Source organism: Colossoma macropomum, unplaced genomic scaffold, assembly GCF_904425465.1.
Source record: "Colossoma macropomum unplaced genomic scaffold, Colossoma_macropomum, whole genome shotgun sequence".
Lineage (NCBI taxonomy): Eukaryota > Metazoa > Chordata > Actinopteri > Characiformes > Serrasalmidae > Colossoma > Colossoma macropomum.
The window spans coordinates 22,362,393-22,384,624 of NW_023494788.1; the positions used below are offsets into that span (position 1 = coordinate 22,362,393).

Genomic DNA, 22,232 nt, shown 5'->3' on the forward strand with positions numbered 1-22,232 from the left:
TGTCAAGCTTATAACAATAAAAGAACCCTTTTCGGTGCTATAGAGAACCATTTGCAAAAAGGTTCTATATAGAATCGTGCACAACACATTCTTTATCAGTCTGAAGAACCATTTCACCAAGAACCAGTTAAGCATGAAATGGTTCTAACAGAACCAAGGCCTTTACTAAAGAACCCTTAAAGAACCATCTTTTTAAAGAGTGTAGTTAAGATGTCAAGCTTATAACAATAAAAGAACCCTTTTGGTGCTACATAGAAACCATATACATCACATTCTCCATCAATCTGAAGAACCATTTCACAAAGAACCATTTAAGCATGATGCCTTTACTAAAGAACCCTTAAAGAACCATCTTTTTAAGAGTGCAGCCCACAGTAAAGAAGTGGAGGCAGCAGCTGTTAAATATAGCCTTAAACTTCCTAAAGCTAATAAAGCTGTTTATGTCCAGCTGGTTTGTTGACGCTGTTGGACTTGATCAGACAGAACTGGCCGCTCTTTAAGTGGACAGTCCGACTGTATTTAAAGGAAACCGTTCCAGTGAAGAAAGTAGCTTCTTCCTGACCTTATATGAGCTGAAACTGACAGTTTTGACAGAGTCTCCTGTTTCTGTTTGTCCACAGCTGCTGAGCGGAGCGCAGTAACGGCGAGAGAAGAAGCCGAAAACCAAAAACTACAACAACAAAAAAAAGATAAATCTGCTCATAAAACGACATGAAGTTATTCCAACAGCACTTAACGGGAAATGAGGGAAACGCCAGTCTCTAAACTCCCATCTGCTTTGTCCTGGACTCAGCTAATAACCCTGCCTGGGAAACAAGTGAGACGCGGTGAAACGAAAGGAAGACTAAATACGTGAAAAACACCAAACATACTTACAAAATCACTGAACCGGCAGAGTTTCGTGGTTATCCATCAAAGTGTGGAACATCAGTGATTTTTCCCTCATTAAACCAGCGCTACATTCACTTCCACTGAGCTGCCCAGTCTGAGGGGCGAGACTGAACGGCGCCCCTGCCGGTGAAAGCCTGTTTCAGTTTACCTTCACTCACATTAAAGGGGAATCCCGTTCCACAGAGATTTCTCCATAATGAATGGTTATGGTGTGAGCTAAGCAGTTCACAGCGGGTTTATATGAAATGCTCCATTCTGGGGAAACGTGTCCAGTCACAACTGTTTACAGCAGAGGTCATGAGAACCAGAAGCTACAGAAAACGATGACATGGAATGGTTATGAATATGTTCCCTGGTGCCTGGGGCATTGCTTTTCAGTAGTTTTGAGAAGGTTTTGTCCTAAAACATTTTGCGGAGAGGTTCATGCAGGGTGCTGTCAGGCAAACTTTTACCACTATTTTACCATGATCAGTATTACACATGAAACCTCAGAAGACACGTGTGGGTTAACCGGTGGTTTTGGATTGTAAATGAACCCCTGGTTCCTATCACAACTACTGTAAAGAAAATCAGAGTCAGTAAGTTTCTCTATAATGAACCATTTCACATCAAACCACTCTGAAGGACTAATTATACGGCAACGATTACATGATGCAGAAACTTTGAAAATTAGGTGGACTTGCCCTTTAAGCAATGTTTTGTAATCATGTACAAACTGAAAGGTTTATGTGTGTATATATATAAATCACGGTTTAGCGCCCTCTAGTGGTCACATTAAAAATCTCTAAGAAACCTTTTTAGTTGAAGCTGCGCTGATTGGCTACCTGAATCCTGCAATCTGATTGGCTAGCTGAATCCAGCTCTCCAATCAAACAGTAGCCCCCCTGAAAAATATCCACTGTAAAAGATGTTTCTGTTCGTAGCTCTTTCCAAATACTGGCATGAAGGCTCTTAAATATGTTTAGGTATTTAACATTTGTTATTATTCAGAGTGGCTTACAACTGTAGGTGAATGTAGTTATGAGTTCAAATGACTTACTATTAATAGGCCACTGTCATTCAGCTCTCTGATTAGCTACTTGAATCCTGCCATTTGATTGGCTAGCCAAATCCAGTTATCTAATTGGCTTCTTGAACCCTGCACTCTGATTGGCTAGCTGTATCCTGCCATTTGATTATCTACCTGAATCCTTCACTAACTGGCTACTTGAATTTAGCTATTTAATTGGCTAGCCAAATACAGCTCTCTGATTGGCTAATTGAACCTTGCACTCCGATTTGGCTAGATAATCCTGCAGTCTGACTGAATGGCTACTTGAATTCTGCCCGCTGATTGGCTAGCTGATTGCTGCACTCTAGTTGGCAAGTTTAATTCTGAAATTCAGGCCTATTGGCCAGTGTAATTTCCCCTTCTGAGCACTGAACCTCACTGAGGGGTTCAAACTTGTAATTTGGCACAAAAAGGTCAGTGCACTAATGCTGAGCTGGGCAACGTACTGGTCACAGCAGAACAAAAAATCTGTACCATCATATTAGCAGATAAATACTCGAGCCAAACCAGATCCTTAGACCATCGCAGTTTCTTGTATTTCCTGCCTGTCGCTACAATTGTATGCATAAGTTTGGGCACCCCCGGCCAAAGTATATACTTAGTTGATGTTTGAAATGAGAAGAAGTAAAAACAACCTCTGCAAACTACAGAATACAATATTGCATTACCATCCTGCAAATCTTATATATATATATATATATATATATATATATATATATATATATATATATAAAACTATAAAATTTTTAAAAAATTCAGGTGACCTCAATAAAAATGTGCCAGAATATAAAAGTGTTCTGTGTGTTTTTAACATCTCAGATTAAAATGCTTTTTGCTAAAATTAATGTATAATTTTTTTTACTTAAAAATCAAACAAAATGTACAAACCTTTACTAACCTACTTTAATGTTTGCACTGCAGTGGTTATTTTCTACAGTCACTGATAGATCTGGAATCAGTACACATTGTAGGGGAGCTGGAGCAACTCAGTCTGGTTTTAAAGCTGATGTAGGGCGTGGTGGTGAGCGATAACAGAGCATAGTCGATAATGCAGGACTGTCCAAGAAGCTGTCTGAATTTTGTAGCTAGGGCTACTGGTCAACACTGTTCTCTGCCTGAGTGTTTTCATCTTGTGTGGATTTTCAATAACTTGCATTTCTTTCTCGTGAGACCATGCAAACACATTACAGCATATTACTATGAATGTTTTTATTAGACTGCTGTTACATTTATCCCTTATGATCCTTCTAGATTTCTCTTTCACTCTTTCACTACACAAGGCACTTTGGCAGAAGGGCAGTTGATTATTACACAGCTGGTTTCTTTGCTTCATCCCTGAAGAACTTCCTTATACCGTAACAGAGAGGAATTCAAAATGGCAAAGTGAGATCTATAACTATCTTCAGTTCCCTTGAACTATAAATGCTGCAAGGATTGATTGCCTGACTGCAATCTAAATAACATTCTCTATTACTTAGTCTTTTAATGGAGTTTGTTCGGAATCCTTTAGATTAAATATGCATCAAATGTAAGATTCAGTGTGATATTAACCAACTGATGTTGGTGCATTTGCTGGATTTTATCTTATTAGCAGGTAATGAAGTGGTAAAATGTGGAAAAGCCTCAACAATTCAAATAAAAATGGTGCCAAAAACCTTATATCTCCATTTTTGTCGTTTTTCAGTTTTTGACATAATTTGAAAATGTCTGTTGCCCTTTATATTGTGTGTGAAATTCATGATGAATGGACCAAAAGAAATGGCCCATAATTACTTGGAAAAAAGTCTGGTTCCATTGACTTACATTAAGAGTAAAATATGTTTTTTCCTTCTCCTGTTAAAACCCTTTTTGGAGATACGAGGTTTTCCTCCAACAACAGCGATATACAGTATTATTTAACAAACGATAACTTGGTTCTCATAAGTTTTATATCTCAGTATCCACAATGACTTGCTTGGTAAACTACAAATGGGACTTTGTACAACTGCCTGTGTTTCTTCCTATAATGCTGTTGGTCAAACGACTGATTTGTAAAGATTTGTCAAAAAAAAATAAAAAGCCGGGAACACAATCTCTTGGTTACTACTGACCATGGAAGGTCATGCAGAAGATTTAATGTGCATGGAGAACATTAGAACATAGCTATAGTTAGACACAGGTCTAACTGACCATGAGATATGAGCAATATATGCATATATAGATTTTCTCAGTAGCCATTGCGTTTGTACCACTGGGCCCTGGCTACCACATCGTTGCTGTAATCATCCCCTGTGGTCCCGATGTCCATCCGCTCATATGTGCGAACATTCCCTGGGCCGAAGTTGTAGGCTGCTATTCCTCCTGATAAACAAAAACAGCAAAGTACAGCGACATGGAGAAAAAGCCAACACTGCTGCAGGGCAGTATTCATAAGGCTACATGACCCCTATATAAACCCACACAAACATTTATGAAAGTTTATTCTAACAGGCTTAATCTGTCATAAAGGCTGCTTTAGTCATCTCTGATGTCAAGTTGACACAATACCTAGGGCAGGTGACACAGATTTTTTTGGACATTCGGTTGTCATGACACTCTTTTGAGTGAAATGACATAGCACATTATTACAGCTGACTTTGTAGGTTACATTACAGTGACACAATTAATGCTGATGATGTGGCAGTTTAAATCTTTTAAATGGTATAATGACACTTGCTTTACCTGAAGGCCACAGAAACTGCTCACAACCAGCCTGACGTGGCGAGCTATGTCATATTACCACACTGACATACACCGAACTATAAAGTCTATGTCATGACACTTATTTCAGAAAAAAAGGCAAAGTCACCTGACATAGATATTATGTCAACTTGACATCAAAGATGGCAAATGCAACCTATATGACAAATGATACCTTGGAATGAGTGTACCTAAATGTTTATGTAGGTCAATGGTAGTTGTCATGAAGGGCTTATGTAAGGGTCATGTAGCCTTATGAACACTGCCCTACAGTAAAGTGTTACCAAGAAAAAAATGTAGTAAAAAGTTGAAAGTACACTCCTACTGCAAAACAGTGGCATATGGTCATTTTCATAATAAAAATGCCTTAAAGTGAAAGTACCTTTCAGTTGGTGTTCCTTGGGCCAAGCAGGGAATTTTTGCTGAATTGCTTTGACGAATTCAATCAAAATGTTGGTTCCCTGAGAAAGATGCTCCTCACTATTCCAGGCGCCTTTTGGAGTGTGGCTGCCCTTGTCAACCTGAAGAAAGTGGCATTGCTTGATATTAAATAGGTCACAAAATACATTCAGATTTAAAAGGACAATATCTTTGCTTTCTTATTGACCATGAACAGTGACCAAGTCTATTTCCACACAGGGGAACTGGCAAAATGGTTGATGAAAAAGTTTAAAATTAGGTTGGAACTGGCACAGTTACACAACAGAGAGAATAACATATCTCAAAAACTTCTACAGTTGCACCAGTTGTGCCTTCAAACGCAACGTGAGGCGTGTTCCTCTTTCTCAACTAGTTATCAAAGGCCTTTTCCACACCCTAATGTTGCCTTGAAATGCTGTTGTGCAACTTCTGTTTTTAATTAAGGTCTTAAATGGATTACTTTGGACAAGTTTCTCCCAAGGCTGATCCTGGTTCCCAAACATGGCCTGTAAATTTGTAAATTTCTCTGCTTTAACACACCCTCTTCAACCCATTAAGTGCTTGTTATTTAGCTAATCAGGTGTGTCAGTGCAGGGAAAACTCAGAAAAAAAGGAAGGTAAGTCCAGGACCAGGGTTGGGAACCAGTTTTCGAACCTACCTGCATGAGTCCAAAGCCTTTGCCGTGGTCACCCCACCCGTTCACGAGAGCAGCTCCAGCCCTCGACTCTCTGGATATGATTCCTGCAATCACAGCTGGATCGATCTGCTTAGCTCTCCCAACTTTGGTGATGATGCTCTTGTACTGGTCCATTCTCTTCAGATCATTCTCAGCCAGCTTGTATGAGGCTTCCACACCTTAAATGAGTGCACATTATTACTGTATAAACCAGCTTCAACTTTCAAAACTGCACTTTAAGAAAACAAAGGTTTCCAAATGTTATTTAATGCACTTGTAAATGTCAGTATAAGGGTCATTCTACCACTGCAGTGGCAAAAAGCTGTGTAATGCTGATTTGTAATTCAAGCATAAAACATAGCCTGTTATACTGACCATCAGTAAAGCTGATGATTTGTCAGCATTTTAGCCAAATTTTTCAGAAATATGAAAAAAACAAGGACTTTTCAGTGTCCATCTCTCTTTTCTCAAGATATTCATACAAGAAATAATGGAATAATGTGTTTATTAAATTATATTTTATCTTTCTGTAACACCACTGATGAATCTTGGGACAACATTTATCATCTATTGCAACTGTTATTTTATTTATACATTTAAAATAATTTTAACATAGGAATCATTTTAATGCATTTTTACAAGAACTCAAAAACAAGCATCAAATTAGTTGCTTCACATTCAGTGATGCATCTGTGAAGTCAATGCTGTTGTGATATGCTTTTTGTCATGGCCAAAACACTAAAATAACATTTAAAAAGAAGTATTATCATAGTTTTTGTTGGATAACTTTATGTTGTTTATTCTTATTTTGAGCTCATGGTTTTCATGGTTTCAAAGTTGTGGGACACCACTTACCACTGCAACAGTAGAATGATCCATAAGTGTATGAGTTCAATTTTTGCGTTATTGCATACTCATACAGTCATATGCAAAAGTTTGAACACTTCTGGTAAAATTACATAACTTGTTTTACTTAATTTTGTGAAAACAAGTTAACACATCCTCTGCAGGGAACAAACTGAAATAGTTTTACTTTTCCAATATTAATTAATATGCTTCTGCAAACTTTACATTGAGAAAGAATGTAAACACTGTGCTAAAGTAAAATGTTAAGGTGTAATGTTATGGGTGATGCAAATGCAAGTTATTAAGGTCATTAAGCAACATGAGAGGGAGTGTGGTATTGCAACTAACATCACAATCTCGAGTGTTCTATTATTTTTACACAACAGTTCTACACAATTATTAAAAAGTAAAGCAAAGAGGCCCCAAACATTGCATTAAATAATTCCTGCTGCCAAAAAGTATTTGCCTTTTGTTTTACAAATAGAGCCACAACACTGTAGCAGTATCAGGTTCAGCTAAGCTTTTTCAGCATTTGCAAGATTAACCTGAATGTTGTTTTGTTCCAGTCAGTCTGTAAAGCACTTCAGAGCCCATCTTTGCCAAATTATATTCTGTTAGTTTCTGTCTAATTCCAGTTTATTCAGTTCAGGGGTGGCAACTGTGGTCACTGTTGGTGATTTTCCTGTTTTTAACACACTTACTAAATCTGGCAATTAGCTAATGAGATAAATCAGGTGTGTTTGAGTGGGAAAACCACCACTGTTGGAAAACCACCAAACTGTGGCTCCACCCTTAATTTAGTTGTTCCGCAAGCATAGCTTCTCACGGAAAAGTTTGCTCAGGGGCAACGACAGCTTCAGAATTTGATGTAGTCCTGCTGTCACACTCCACCACTCTGACCAAACTTGCTGCAGGTCAAATATTATCTTGCAGAATTTTTTTAACGCAGTGGTTCTCAAACCGGCCCTCAGGGATCCCAGAAACCGGCCCTCAGGGACCCTCAGAAGGAACCACTGATCGAATCCAGTGACCACAAAACTTTCTACTTTCTTGCACAGTTTAGTTTCAGCCTGCAAGGATCCAGACTATCATAAACTTAACTGATGAAGTTAATTGGCTGGAGCGGGTGTGGCAGACTGTTGTTGGAACTACACTCTACGGGAAGGTAGATCTCCAGGCCCAGGGACGGTGATCACTGATCTGATGTATCCATTGTCTGTTTTGTATGTACTAAAGTAGAAAACTAGCAGACTGTTACTTAGCAACCGTTGCTCAGTGGAATAATACAGTTATTGTCAAAAAAACATGCTGTAATTTGTGATAACAGCACCTTGTTTTTACAGTAACTGTAGAGCACCTCTCAACTGATCAGACTGTGACATCATAGCTAACTGTGGTATAAATAACATTACTGCATTCCTCTCTACTCTGATTGGCCCTTACAAGTCAGCACCACGCCCTACCTGAGCTTCAGCTCCAAACTATCAGCAAGTAAAGAAGAAGAAAAACATGATTAATACTACATCTACACTGTTGTAAATAAAGGTTCTGTGCAGGTACATTTTTCGTTCATCAAGGTACAAACAATGTAAATGTGCCCTCAAAGGTACAACAGTGGTTTTAAGGTCCAATTATGTACCTTAAAGAAGCTTTTCTAGGTGAAAAGTACGTATTTGTACCTTTTCATAACCGAATATTTTAAAACAGAACAGTAAAATAAAAGCCTGGAGACGAGACGGGGTGTGTGGAGTCAGTACAACTTAGAAAATATCATTGCAGTGAATTATGGTACAGTTATGTTCCCTGACTAAAGGTGCTGAGATGTACCCTTGAGGGTTCCACCCCAGTGACAAGAGGACAGCGACAGTTTCATACCATTTTTCTGAGAGTGTACATTCTTAAAATCAAGGTTCTCAAATGGTTCTTGGCTTTGATTTATGACTCTAAGAAAACTGGTGTAGCATCTTTACATCATTTGGAGGTTCTTTAATCTTTAGGTTCTTCATATTCACTCATCTCAATCACAAAGAAATATTCTTTAAGAGCCGCCCACTGAAAGCTTCTTCAGGGAACTAAACAATGCTGTTCTATGGTCTTGGTTCAAAGAACCCTTTGCGGCACCTTTATGTTTAAGACTGTAGGGTAGAAAACATGAATTTTAGGCACCTACCCTTCACTGTGAGTTTGTCTTGGCGAGCCGTTTTCTCAGATGCTCCGGTTGTTTGAATCTTTGTGACATCTCCATAAGTGGAAGCTAGAAAACAAATATAACAAGCAAAATTAGCAAGCGGAATAGCACATTTTATCGAACATTTATTCTGTTGAGTGGTTCTAGATGGTAAACGTATCTTCAACTTGAAGTCATGTCAAGTCAAGAGGCTTTAATGTCACTCCATCTATGTATAAGTACACAGTGGAGTGAAATTACGTTCCTCCAAGGAACAACATGGTGCAACATGGAACAAAAGAGACAGTACAAATTGCAAAAGTGCAAATTAAACTAGAAACAATACAATAAATACTATAAATAACACAGACATTAGACACAGTAAACAGACAGGACAGTGCAGTGCCGACACAGCACTCATTTCTGAGCAAGAGCATAAGAAATATCAGTTAAAATATAATAAATATCTGTGAAGGGTTTGAACAAAATAAAATTACTAGTGCTCTGGGTCTATTTTCTAATTTTCTGCTTCATGTTCATTAAGCTATGGAGAGTTTAGTTTTGCTTAAATTATGATTTGACACTTTGCCTTTACAAGCTATTGCTGAAAGCACACATTGGTTTTGGTCCAAAAGGTTTCACATCACAACTAAGGGATAAATAATAATAATTATTTCCTTTAAAAATGGTAGCATTTAATAAGTTAAGGTCCTGAAAACAGGTCAGTGTGAGGAAAAAATACACAATAAATAAAACCTCATGCTCGTTATTATTGCCTTCATTTACTTGTACTAGACATCTTACAAAAGGCAAACTCACCCATGACAGCACTTTGGATCCTTGTGAGCAGAGAAAATGAATCTGAGTGATCACAGGAGTTTGCCTGTTATATCCCCCAAGCACTTCCTCTAAATAACGGAGGTGTGGACATTTTATAGAGAACTCCACCTGTAATGTAGCAATATCGAATTACATTATTAACATGACTCTGTGTACCAATGACTATGAAGCAACTGAGATACATACAACAGCAATGAACAAATCAGTGGGGAATGCTCAGGGCCATCTAGGGCCTCAAGACATAATGATTTGGGTGAAGTAAACAAAAATACATGTGTAATTTTTAGTTCATAATTACTTAATATATTCATCACGCTTGTTGTATTTAAACTCTGCAGGTATTGTAGTCTTACTCTTAAGTTTTAGTCAGAAACAAAAGGGTTTTATTCTGAAACAACCAACAGAAAATAATCCAATCACCAGAAAATTATCATTCTATTGTGCTTTCTACATAGATACAACCAAATGTACGTTCCCATTGCTCCGGACTTTAGGAGCTAAAATGAAGACCGAACATGTCAGATTAACCACTAATATAATTAAGAACCGACAGTGGAAGCAACCAATTACGTTTTGATTTCCAATGGATAAGAAAACAATTTTATGAGAAAAAAAAGTCACTATAGGCCCTCTGAAAGTTCAAGACTGCAAAGTAGTAGCCTGACCAATGCATATCGGTCAGATGTTAAACATGGAAAACAGCAGCTACAGCTCTATGCTGGACTCGTTACTGAAAGAGTCACTGTAAAACTGCTACAAGGTAAAATATATGTTAATGTCTGTTACAAGCTTCATATAAAACACTCAATATCTTTTCGAAGCTTGGAATGTTCAAGTTTAATCTGAATGGCTAAGAATGTAAAGCTCAGTGCTAACATACTACTTGAATCCCATAGAGGGGCTACCAATTAGCAATATCACAGTGGTGTGTTTTTCTCATTTTCACATATTTTGACATTTATGGCACGAATAGTGACTAACAGTCATGGTTCATCGCTATAAAAAAATGAAAGAACTAGAACACACTGGCTGACACAAATGATTCAATAGGGCTGGATGCATTTACACGTGTTCCTTTTAGTGAAGCCTTTGATGAACATCACACAGACCAAACAAAGTCAAGGTAAGCAAAGCAAGAGGGGCATTCAAACTCAGTAGTGAGACAGGCAGTGATCAGGAACTGAAAACCCCAACAGAAAATACCAGAACACATGGTTTAGAACTCAACAAAGCTAGTGGCTTTGCAAAGACTGATTCACTATAATGCATATCTATATGTCCCAAAGTTTGTAGACACCTGATCAACATTTCTTCCACAATCAAGTGTACTAATAGGGAGTTTGTTTCCTCTTTGCTGCAGTAATAGCTGCTACTATTCTGAGAAGGCTTTACTGTAGTGTTGGAACGTTGCTGTGAGGATTTGATTGCATTCAGCCTCAAGAGCATTAGTGAGGTCAGGTAATGATGTTGGATGATCAGTTCTGGATTATGAAACTCAAACTTCCACTGCTGCACAGTCCACCACTGGGAGGTTTTATGCCCCTTAAATTGGTGCTTAGAATTGGGCTACAGAGCATCCCTTTCCATTGACAATGCTTTTCAAAATTATACAAGCCGTTTATGCGCAATTGAATGCCTGTGTCGGAAATGAGTTCACCTTAAAGCAGCTGAATTCACAAATCAAAAGAGCCTGTCTGGATACTTTTGGACATACATAGTGTATAGCTGTGTTGCAAATGTAGGCAACAGCTGAGAAAGGTGGGTTCTCTGTAGCACTGTCCAGAACACATGGCTTTGAAACTCAACAGCTAAGGCTGCTCTGTCACATCACACTTATCTGTTTGCACAAGCATTTTGCTAATACCAGTTGTTGCACTATTAACTCACTAATATTTCTCCATAAACGGACCTGTCCTGTTAATCAATTTCTCTCTCTCTCTCTCACTCTCCCTCCCTTTATTTGAGCCCCTGAGCGGCATCTGCCTGAGTCACCACATGTGAGCCACCAGAGCTGCTAGAGTCACCAGAGCTCCATCTCTGTTGGCTGATCTGCACATCACCTGCATGAACTGACCCTCCTGATGCTGCTGCTGCATAAACTCAAACTATTTAATTAACCATTGCTTCACCTGTTTTTTCCCGTTTTGTATTCTAATGTTTTATACTAATGCTGTTTGCTATCTGGTGTCGACCAGAGGAGGATGGGTTCCGCTTTTGAGTCTTGGTTCCTCTTAAGGTTTCTTCCTCTTGCTCTTGGAGTTTTTCCTTGCCACTGTCGCCACTGGCGACGCTCATGGGGGCTTGGGCCCAGATTTTTCTGTAAAGCTGCTTTGTGACAACACCTGTTGTAAAAAGCGCTATATAAATGAACTTTGACTTGACTTGACTTGACATCATTGGAAGGGAGCAGGCATGCAAAATACTGCTGATGTGAATGACAGCAAGCTGGCAAGCAAGACATTCATTTGCCTGTGATTAAAAGCTATCCTGCACGTTATAAACTGCTCAACTAAAAGGAGGTGCATTTCACACTCTTCATTCAATTTACACTGTTGACTCCTTGTTCATAGTGGACTATACCACAACAGACCTAGCATTAAATTCACCTACCACTGTCTGTGTTTACATACAAAGATTTTTGTCAATCCGATTGAATAAATTCTGATTATAGATTAAGACTGAGGTGTTTATACGAACACTGTCCTCAACAATCTGATGGAAATCTCCATTTACATGCTCACTACAAGTAAGCAGATCCTAAATGACGCGCATGCGTAGAGCACAACTTAGTATAGACGTTACCATGACAACGAGCATCACGTGAGTCCAGTCAAAGTGAGATGAGCAGCAGTGAGCAGTGCTTATGTTTTTAATAACTTTAAAATAATGTCAGACTCAGGAAAATGTGCTTCACATGTACTTATTAGAGGAAGACGTCGTGTTCCGAGACATATAAGCTGGACACCCGTCCCACCGCCGTCTTTTAAAGATCAGAGCATAAACTTCGTCTACTCTCCAGACCAGTTTCTGCTCCGCCATGTTGAACGTTATAAACTTTCACTATGACGCGACGAACATGATCAGAACGTACTTAAACTTTCTAATTGGGAATGGAATCAGATACAGGCGTTTACACGGATATTATTCTTCTATATAACGGATTATTTACAGGATTACCCACCTCGTTCAATCAGACAGAAACTGTATTCCGAATGGCCTCAATCGGACTATCTATTCCAATTGAGGTGTTTACATGGACGTGTTCTATTCCGATTGAGCTATCAGTCGGATCATTAGGCTGCATGTAAACGTGGCTAATGTTAACCACTATGACAAAAAACATCTGTTAACTATGTGACGACAAAGGCTTTTTAGAATGTTGCTTTGTCTGGTTCACAATTCTGTTTTACTTCAATAAGACTTGAATATAAGCTTAATTAGATAAAATAGTTTCTTTTGGAGCAATAATTTACAGTCAAAAAAATATTTATCACGACTCGAGTACTGTGATGATATCGTATCAATGGGCTTCTGGTGATTCCCACCTCTAGTCTGAGTGTGTGAATGGGGAGGCAGAGGAGGTGAACAGTAAGGTGGTGATGCCGAGAACTAGAGCACAGAAGGAGGTGTGTTAGAGGGTGTGACGTTACTCATGAGGTGTTCCACCACTGCTGTTTGTCTTGGGCGTTGTAAGATTTTAAAAACAAAATCCCTAAATGTACCGTTATATCAATTAAAGATTTTGAGACAGATTACTGAAGGGTTTTAGAGGATATACAGTGACAAAGATATGACAAGCACAGCCAAAGATACAACAAAAGATATTTGGTTTTTTGCCAAATAATTTTTTAAGTATTTGAGCATGGTTAATATGTTTAGACAAGCAACCTACACATTTCAGTTTTAAGTGAGAACTTAAACTTTATTTCATTGTAACAAAATGAGAGGCCCTAAAAGTCTGATTAACTGATGCAAAACACAATTAATTCAATACAAATCTATGTTGTTTGAACCAGATGAGCTTCCCAACCCATAATAATATTTAAACATGATAACTAAAAAAGAAGCTGAGTCAAAAGTTGCAAATTTATGTTCGGCAAGTTGTAACCAGGTGCGCTGGTAGTAATTTTGGGTCCCCTGAAAATTTCATTCATTTGATTGATGGACCCTCTTGCCTCATGTCATTTGGTTTAGCAAAACCTGTCACAATACTAAACATGCCAAATATTCAGAATAACACCATTTTACACCATCTTATAGCCTCCAACTCTGACTTTCTCCAAGCTGTAATGTCTCGCATGCAGAAAGCTGTGAATATATATACAAAGTACAGGGCACTATACTGAACTGGCTGAAACTCAACAGCGTTGCGTCTTGGGCTTTGAAGCAAAACTCTATAATGAACTGTTTTTGACTAGCATAGAACAGAAACACTGTGAATTCAGCTACGTTAAGGCACACCCACTGCTGACACAGGCAACTGTGCACACAGAGCTTGTACAGTCTTCATAGAAAAGCACTGCCAATAGAATGGGGTGCTCTGTAGTAGCCACTCATGGACTGGAGGTATCCAAGCTCGATGCAAAGAGTCAGCTAGAGGGGTATAAAGCCCCCCAGCATTGGGCTGTGGAGCAGTGGAACGTCATTCTGGAGTGACGGAGCTCCATCCAATATTTTGGTAGGTAATGAAACAGCAGTACCTGACCTCACAAATGCTCTTGTGGCTGAATGCAATCAAATCCTCACAGCAATGTTCCAGAAAAGCAGAGGCTGTTACTGGAGCCAAGGAAGACAAACTCCCTATTAATACTCTTGATTTCAGAAAAAAGTTGGATGAGCAGACGTCTACAAACTTTTGGACATACAGTGTAAATTATTCAAAGCCCACTAAAAATCTCCACATACAAACCTATCTATAGACCATGCAACTCAATTATGGATTAGTGTAGATCAGGGGTGCACAACTCCGGTCCTGGAGGGCCAGTGTCCAGCACAGTTTGGTAATTTACCTGCTCCAACACACCTGATTACACTTGCCAGGTTAAGTAGGTGTGTTTGAGCTGGGAAACCCCCAAACTGTGCTGGACACCGGCCCTCCTGGACCGGAGTTGTGCACCCCTGATGTAAATATTCTTTTAGTTTTAATTTGTAATATAATAGTTTTATAGTTTTAATTTGTACAGAAAGACAGAAGGGGGAGCCAGAGAGTGTTCTAGAGTGCATCACAGACACAGAACCACTTTTAAATTCGCTTTCACTTTCAACTTCTACTTCTCAGTGGTCGATCGAACCTGACATCTTAGTACAAATACAGGGTATGTTGTATTATTGACATATATGAAAAAAAAACGCTGCACATTTACAGCAGAACGGAAGTTGTTAAGCTTCATCACATCATTTCCATTCGACAAGTACAGTTAGATTAAGCTGAAGATTTTTATTCGCCAGCTTCTTGTTCGAATTTTCCCGTTCCACCTTAAATAGCCCATCAGCTCCATTACATACATACAAACATACATACAGCAGAATGGAACTGCTACACCATTTAAGGTGGAACGGGAACATTCGAACAAGAAGCTGGCAGTTACTTCATAAACTCATTATTCTACTAACAGCTCCAATCTTTAAAATCCACATTTACCTCTTAAAATATCGGGTGACACTGTCTTTCACTGATTTTGCTGTTCTTTGTTCGCTTTTCCAACGTTTCCTGCGTGAAAGCCTGAATTATGTTTTTGACAGAATCTTTGTTTGAGTAAAAAACGAAAGTCTGGTCCTTCTTACAGACCGTGAGCGGACTAAACCACTGAGCGTTTACACAGAGGGGGGGTTACTAAGTGGGGCAGAATGGAAGATGCTCGTTGGCACTGTGTCTAAAACTAGTCTTTAACTATTATTAAATGGATTAAATGTTTTGATTAATACTCTTTCAGTAAACCTAAAAATCACATGCACAAAAACGTCCAATCTTTGCAGACTCCTGTCTTCTCAGGGCCCTTGGAGTCGTCCAAATCTCCCTATATTGCGTCTAATTACGTTAAAACTAGCCTTGCAAGCTTTGACTGTGAGTTTATTTTTTTATTTATTAATTTATTTTTTACAGTAGATGTTTCAAAATGGTCCTGTATTACAGGCACAAGTGAATTTCAGTGAATTAAACGCACAACTAAGTAATAAGAAACAGGTACAGTCTTCAGGGTCAAGAGAAATATCTGTCCAGTTGCTGTATGAAGTCACAGATCAGGCTGCTATGGGGATACGAGAATATGACCAAAAGTACAGTCTACATTCACTGATCAGGCATAACAAAATTCCTTGTTTCGATGTTCATTGTCCATTTTATCAGCTCCATCATTTGTAGTTCTACAATTACCGACTGTAGTCCATCTGTTTCTCTGCATACTTTGTTAGCCCCCTTTTACCCTGTTCTTCAGTGGTCAGGACCCCCATGGACCCTCACAGAGCAGGTACTATTTGTGTGGTGGATCATTCTCAGCACTGCAGTAACACTGACGTGGTGGTGGTGGTGTGTTAGTGTGTGTTGCGCTGGTACGAGTGTCCACTCACTGTCCACCCTATTAGACACTCCTACCTTCACAGTCCACCTTGTAGATGTAAAGTCAGAGACGATAGCTCATCTGCTGCACAGTTTGTGTTGGTCATCCTCTAGTCCTTCATCAGTGGTCACAGGACGCTGTTGGCTGGATATTTTTGGTTGGTGGACTATTCTCAGTCCAGCAGTGACACTGAGGTGTTTAAAAACTGATAACTTTACAGCACAGGGCAGAACGTCCTTTACTTTTAATGTAAGTTAATGTAAAGAGATTTTATTCCAGGCAATTTCTGAGCATTTCTAGTGGTCCATAAAAAGAGCACTGCAGTGCTCAAATGATGTAGAGAGAGAGAGAAAATGGAGATACTTTTTTGTTTTGGACAGCTATATAATATTAATTCTGTAAGACAATTACTGTAATAGCCACTGAGATTGACACATAAGACTAAATCTAGTATCTCTGAAGTGTTAGGTAATTTGTTGGTGTCATTTTGGAGCACTTCTATTGACCCATTCATCATGAACTGTTCACACAGTGTGAAGAAGAGCTGTGGTGTAAATAAAAAATACAGTTATTAAGTTTTGATATGACCAGGATGAAATGTTAATAAAACAAATACACCAATGACTGATGCAATGTAGAGATTTATTTGACTGCAGATTAGATATCCAGCACTACATGGCATGTTTAATTAGTGCTGTGTGGGATGTACACGTTCCTCAGTAGCCATGGCGTTTGAACCACTGGGCTCTGGCTACCACATCATTGGAGTAATCATTGCCAGTGGTCCCGATGTCCATCCCCTCATATGTCTGAACGTTTCCAACACCAGCGTTGTAGGCTGATATTCCTCCTGAAGCAGAAAATCGCAAAGACTCTGTTGAGTATCTATAGCCCTTAGATAATAAATCACATGTTTGCCTATGGTAACATTACTGAAACGGATGTAATTAAGGCAGAGTACAGTCATACATCTTACTGCTTATTTTTCACATAAAGGTAAAAACACTCTTAAAGCAGCAGGTAATACCTTTAAACTGGTGCTCCTTTGGCCAGTTGGGGAATTTCCGTTGAATTGCTTTGATGGAATCAATCAAAATCTCAGTGCCCTGGGTGATATGCTCCTCACTGTTCCAGGCACCTCTTGGAGTGTGGTAGCGCTTGTCAACCTGAAGAAAGTGGCATTGAAGATCACATGTTGAAGTGTCAACATCATGGAAAACCCAATTTCTTCCCTTTTTTCCTATGATGTCAAAAGAATCAACTCATTTACATACCCCCGCTTCAGCCTACAGCAGTTTAGCCCCACCCATTCACACTGAAGTAATAAGGAGTGTTTCTGCCTGGACTGCATTTTGAATGAGCCACAATACAGGGCAGCCAATCAGAATAGAGCTAATTTAAATTACATTAGTCTTTATCAAAAACAACCCATTTAATTCTAAAGGATAAAGAAAGGTTGTAAATGTTATATATATGTTATAAGTTTTGGGGAAAATATTAAATACAAAAAATGTAAAATATGAACTGTCCAACAATAATTCTTTTAAAATGCAAGCCTCTAAAGCAAGATACAGTGCATAAATGACCTCTCATAGGTTTCAGTGCATAGAATGAGATTTTTTAGAGACTCTAATATATCCTACTGTAGAAATGCACTATTCTGCTGTACTGTTATTTCCATATTATAAAGAAGAAATCTGATGTAATCTTATAACTGGCCTGAGACTATTTTTCTGCTCCATCCTTTCAACTGAATTACATGTTCTGAGTTATGATACATTTCTGTACATCATTTCCCTTCACTTTCTTTCAATACCCTACACAGAATTAGCAAATTGAGGTTCTTTAAGGTGCACCTATTGCAGACACAGGCATTCAATTGAACACACACAGCTTGTTTAATCCCCATAGAAAATCACTGATGATAGAAGGAGCAGCTGCACATGAGCCTAAGGTCACCATACCCAATGACAAGTGTCAGCTAGAGGGGTATAAAGCCAGTATTGGGCTGTGGAGCAGTTGAACTGTGTTCTCTAGAGTGATGGAGCTCCATCTAATTCCTTTAGGATGAGATGAAGCTGAATTTGTGATCCAGAATTAATCATCCAACAACAGTACCTGACCTCACTAATGCTCTTGTGGCTGAAAGCAATCAAATCCTCACAGAAATGTTCTAACATCTAGCATAAAGCCTTTCCAGAAGAATAGAGGCTGTTGCTACAGCAAAGGAGGACAAAACTCCCAATTCACATCCTTGATCTCAGAAGAAACATTGATAAGAGGGTGTCTACAATGTTTGGGACAGATGTATATCAGACGTGACAAGCTGGAGACTTTCCGGGCCAAAGTGCTGTGGAGATCAGCGTTTACCCTCATCTATCACGCTGGATTCAGTTCAGGCCTTGCTAATTAGCTGATGAGCTGAATGATCAGGTGTGTTTAATGAGGCAGTGTGCTGAAGTCTACAGTGTTTTGGCCTGCGAGGACTGGAGCCTGACACGTGTGGTGTATATTATACAAGTCACTGGCATCGTTGAGTTTCTCAGCCTTGTGTTCTGGTATTCGCTGTTGTATTGTTTGGTTACTGTTTACTATTTTGTTTACTGCCCCTCTCTTGATTTTGGTAGAAATGTTGGATGAGCAGGTGTCTACAAACCTTTGGATATATAAAACATCATGCAGAGGAATGCAGAAAAGCTATACAGCTAGAATATTAGCAATCAAGCTAAAAGGTAAATGACTAATAGATAAATAGCTTTTATGCAAAAAATGTTGTTGGATACATAAAAATAAAGTCACACAGTAACTAGAGGACTTAGTAGGATAAGTTCAACTGATTTATGCTTACAGTTTAAAACTGAAACCAGATGTTCCATGTTCAATTTACTTTAGAAACATGCTTAAAAATATATATACTATTCTCAATATTTTACATTTATATTAAAATACCCTATTTACATTAATATTAAAAATACACTATAATATACTATAAAATATGATTGCACTGGAGTATTCATTAAATGTAAATTTATTATTAATTAATTTTTCAAAAATGTAATTAAGCTTATTTAGTTATATATTTTAGAGTTGGGAGATTTTACTAAAATGTGACGATATTTCAAATAATTGTCAAAAACATGACACATTACTTTTTTTCTGACATCTGATAAGTTGAACAGACAAAGTAGTGCCACCCTGAAAAAATACTATCAAAATCTATGACTCTGATTTGCATTCCACATTCACATACTCTGTTACACTAAAGAGGACTAACTGTGCTCTCTTTATAATCTGACATGGAGTTTTTAATTACTGATGATTTCCATGATACACTAAGAAAAGTAATTTATCACGATAAACATAAATATAGTTATTTTGCCCAGTCCTAGCATATTTCTATGCTGTTTACTGTTTTCTCCACTGTGCCAACACAGGCTTAATGCCACCTGAGACTGGAAGTCACACGACCACAGAAGAAAGTACAAAGAGCAGCTGTTTTCATCAGCAGCCATTTTACTGACGTATGTGCTTTAAACTAACCTGCATGAGCCCAAAGCCATTGCCGTTGTCACCCCAGCCGTTCACAAGAACAGCTCCAGCCCTCGACTCTCTGGATATGATGCCTGCGATCACTGCTGGGTCCATCTGTTTAGCATTCCCTACTTTGGTGATGATGCTCTTGTACTGGTCCATTCTTCTTAGATCAGTCTCAGCCAACTTGTATGAGGCTTCCACCCCTTTAACAAAGACGCAGTTACAATAAATACTGGTTTCAAGAGTTTAGCCTTGACAAAGCAGGGCAGGCCCTTACCATTCACGTTCAGGTTGTCTTGGCTAGCTGTCATCCAGGATGCTCCAGTGGTTTCAATCTTCGTGACATCTCCAAAAATGCATGCCAGTAATGCTGTGGAAAAGATCACCTGAAGTCCTACAGATAAGAAAGTAAATAGTTTATATATATAATGCCATAGACAGAATGATTCACGTACACAGAACATCAAAAATAACTTCTTCAGCTGTGTTTCTCTTCATGACCTATGAGTAAATTTTGAGTAAATTGTAGTAGCACTGAGCTACTATAACTCACCCATGATGCTGCTTTGAGTCCTTCTCTACTGAGTTAATGACTTTTGTGTAAAGTGGCTCCTTCTTCACAGGTTTATATACCTGGGTACCATGAGTAAGCAGGTGCTGCTTTCTCAGCAGTTGCTTATGCTAGATGTGTATGCTGCTTATTGGTTGACTTGATTTCATGCATTTACCAAGCACCTTGTTGGACAGTGATGTCACACAGATCATTCTTTCTAGAACTGGTTTCTCAGCCACAGGACTCAAAGTTGTACAGTCCTAGCTTTGTAATAGAATTTTTATGTACTGTAAAAACCAATGTATACAGTGTCTTCTACAAATGTTGGGACCACTGGTAAACATGAGCAAAACAGGCTGTAAAAACTAGGACTTTTATTTTGAATTAAAGAACAAAAGGATAAGTAGTTAGTAATTGAGCTGTAATTGAAGCTCGGAGGGCTCAAGGTACAGTTCGAGTTTTGACCATCGCCATTAGGTAGAGAGGGGCTGGTCTGTTTTTGGCTTTGTAGGCAACAGGGTTTTTAAATCTGATACGGGCAGCTACAGGAAGCCAGTGAAGGGAGCGCAGCAGTGACATGAGTAAACTTACGAAGACTGAAGACAAGCCATGCTGCTGCATTCTGAATGAGTTACAGGGGCTTGATGGCCTGCATAGGAAGACCAGCCAAGCGCGAGTTGCAGTAGTCAAGTCTTGAGATGATAAGAGAGTGAACTAGAAAGTGGGTGGCCTCTGGAGAGTAAAAGGGTCAAATACTCTGGATGTTGTACAGGAGAAACCTGTGTGACCGAGTCAGGTTTGCAATATGAGCTGAGAGTGAAAACTGGTCATCCAGAATCTCCCCAGGACTTCTTGCATCTTCAGATGGAACGACCAAGGATCATGCACCACGTTAATGCTCCACACTGCTCTGGTTCAGCAGGATTTGAATTCCATTCATGTAAGCTTTTGCTCCAATATAGTGGGCAACCTTTCTAGCTTTCCTAACAAAAAGGTAAAAGTTTAAGAAATTTGATATGAAAACACAAAATTGTGAGTAAGCAGGTTCAGTTAGTCATACATCTTTCAGCTTGTAAGCCTCCACAAAAATAGCCTTAGAAAGCAAAAGCCATCCACGAAAACGTTTCTACACCAGCCGCCTCTTCAGATTCTGTATTTTCAATCTCACTTGTGTTGGTTATTTTGCATATTTCGTCCTAAACATTCTGTCTTCAGTGTTCTTGCACAATAAATCTTGCATCTCGTACAGCGATCTACAATGCTTATGGACAGGTAATCTTAACTCTCACACCAAGAGGACTATAAAACTTACTAAGAAACACTTTAACAAGAGCTGCTTAAAGGGCAATCGATAGAATCTGTAAAAAAAAACCCTGACCTTAACCTCAACCCAAAACCTGATCCAATTAAAGTCCAGGTACAGAATGGTGTCAGCAGTATGTCTATAACAGCTTGTTGAGGATGTTGATGGTCTCTGTTAAACCTGTTACACGTTCAGTGATCTCCCAGGTTAAACATCTACAGATTTGAATTTGGACCCTCAAATAAAGTGAAAAACAACTTAATTCAGCAGAATCTAATTTTATTTTACAGCTCAATAAAAAACTCTTGATAATCTACTGAATGAATTCACTGCTGCTACATCATTTATATGTTGTTGATACGTGTGGCATGCGCCCGCCCCCCGGGTTCTGCCGACTCTCGCGGCCGTCATCGTCGGGGCCCGGGGGGCGGGCGCATGCCACAATACGTTACTGAAAGTCTGTTGAGTGTTTACTTCATGTAAAAAGGACCACTCAAAGCACCTTAAACCAGGGGTTCTCAACCTTCTCCACCCCAAGGCCCACCTGTTTATAACTATAAAGCATAGCGGCCCACAGAAAAACTAAAATCAACTTTAGAAAAAAAGTTTTTTCTTAATAACTCACACTGAAAACCTCTGAATTGGGACAAATATGGGTGGAGTAACAAAAGAATA

General features: G+C 38.9%; 2 protein-coding genes across 2 annotated transcripts; both read right to left on the bottom strand.

Moving 5' to 3' along the window:
- Positions 1 to 4,017: 4,017 nt before the first annotated feature.
- LOC118806443 (lysozyme g-like) lies at positions 4,018 to 15,402 on the bottom strand. Its single transcript, XM_036567866.1, has 6 exons — positions 15,252 to 15,402; positions 9,590 to 9,718; positions 8,774 to 8,857; positions 5,740 to 5,936; positions 5,043 to 5,181; positions 4,018 to 4,282 (listed from the first exon to the last, which is right to left on the bottom strand). Exons 2-6 carry the CDS (start codon positions 9,591 to 9,593, stop codon positions 4,149 to 4,151), a joined length of 558 nt encoding a protein of 185 aa, XP_036423759.1. The 5' UTR covers positions 9,594 to 9,718; positions 15,252 to 15,402; the 3' UTR covers positions 4,018 to 4,148.
- Positions 15,403 to 16,788: 1,386 nt separating this feature from the next.
- LOC118807064 (lysozyme g-like) lies at positions 16,789 to 20,371 on the bottom strand. The gene is made up of 5 exons (XM_036568860.1): positions 20,255 to 20,371; positions 19,979 to 20,095; positions 19,708 to 19,904; positions 17,195 to 17,333; positions 16,789 to 17,017 (listed from the first exon to the last, which is right to left on the bottom strand). The coding sequence occupies exons 1-5, from the start codon at positions 20,256 to 20,258 to the stop codon at positions 16,884 to 16,886; spliced, it is 591 nt and encodes a 196-aa protein (XP_036424753.1). The 5' UTR covers positions 20,259 to 20,371; the 3' UTR covers positions 16,789 to 16,883.
- Positions 20,372 to 22,232: the final 1,861 nt, after the last annotated feature.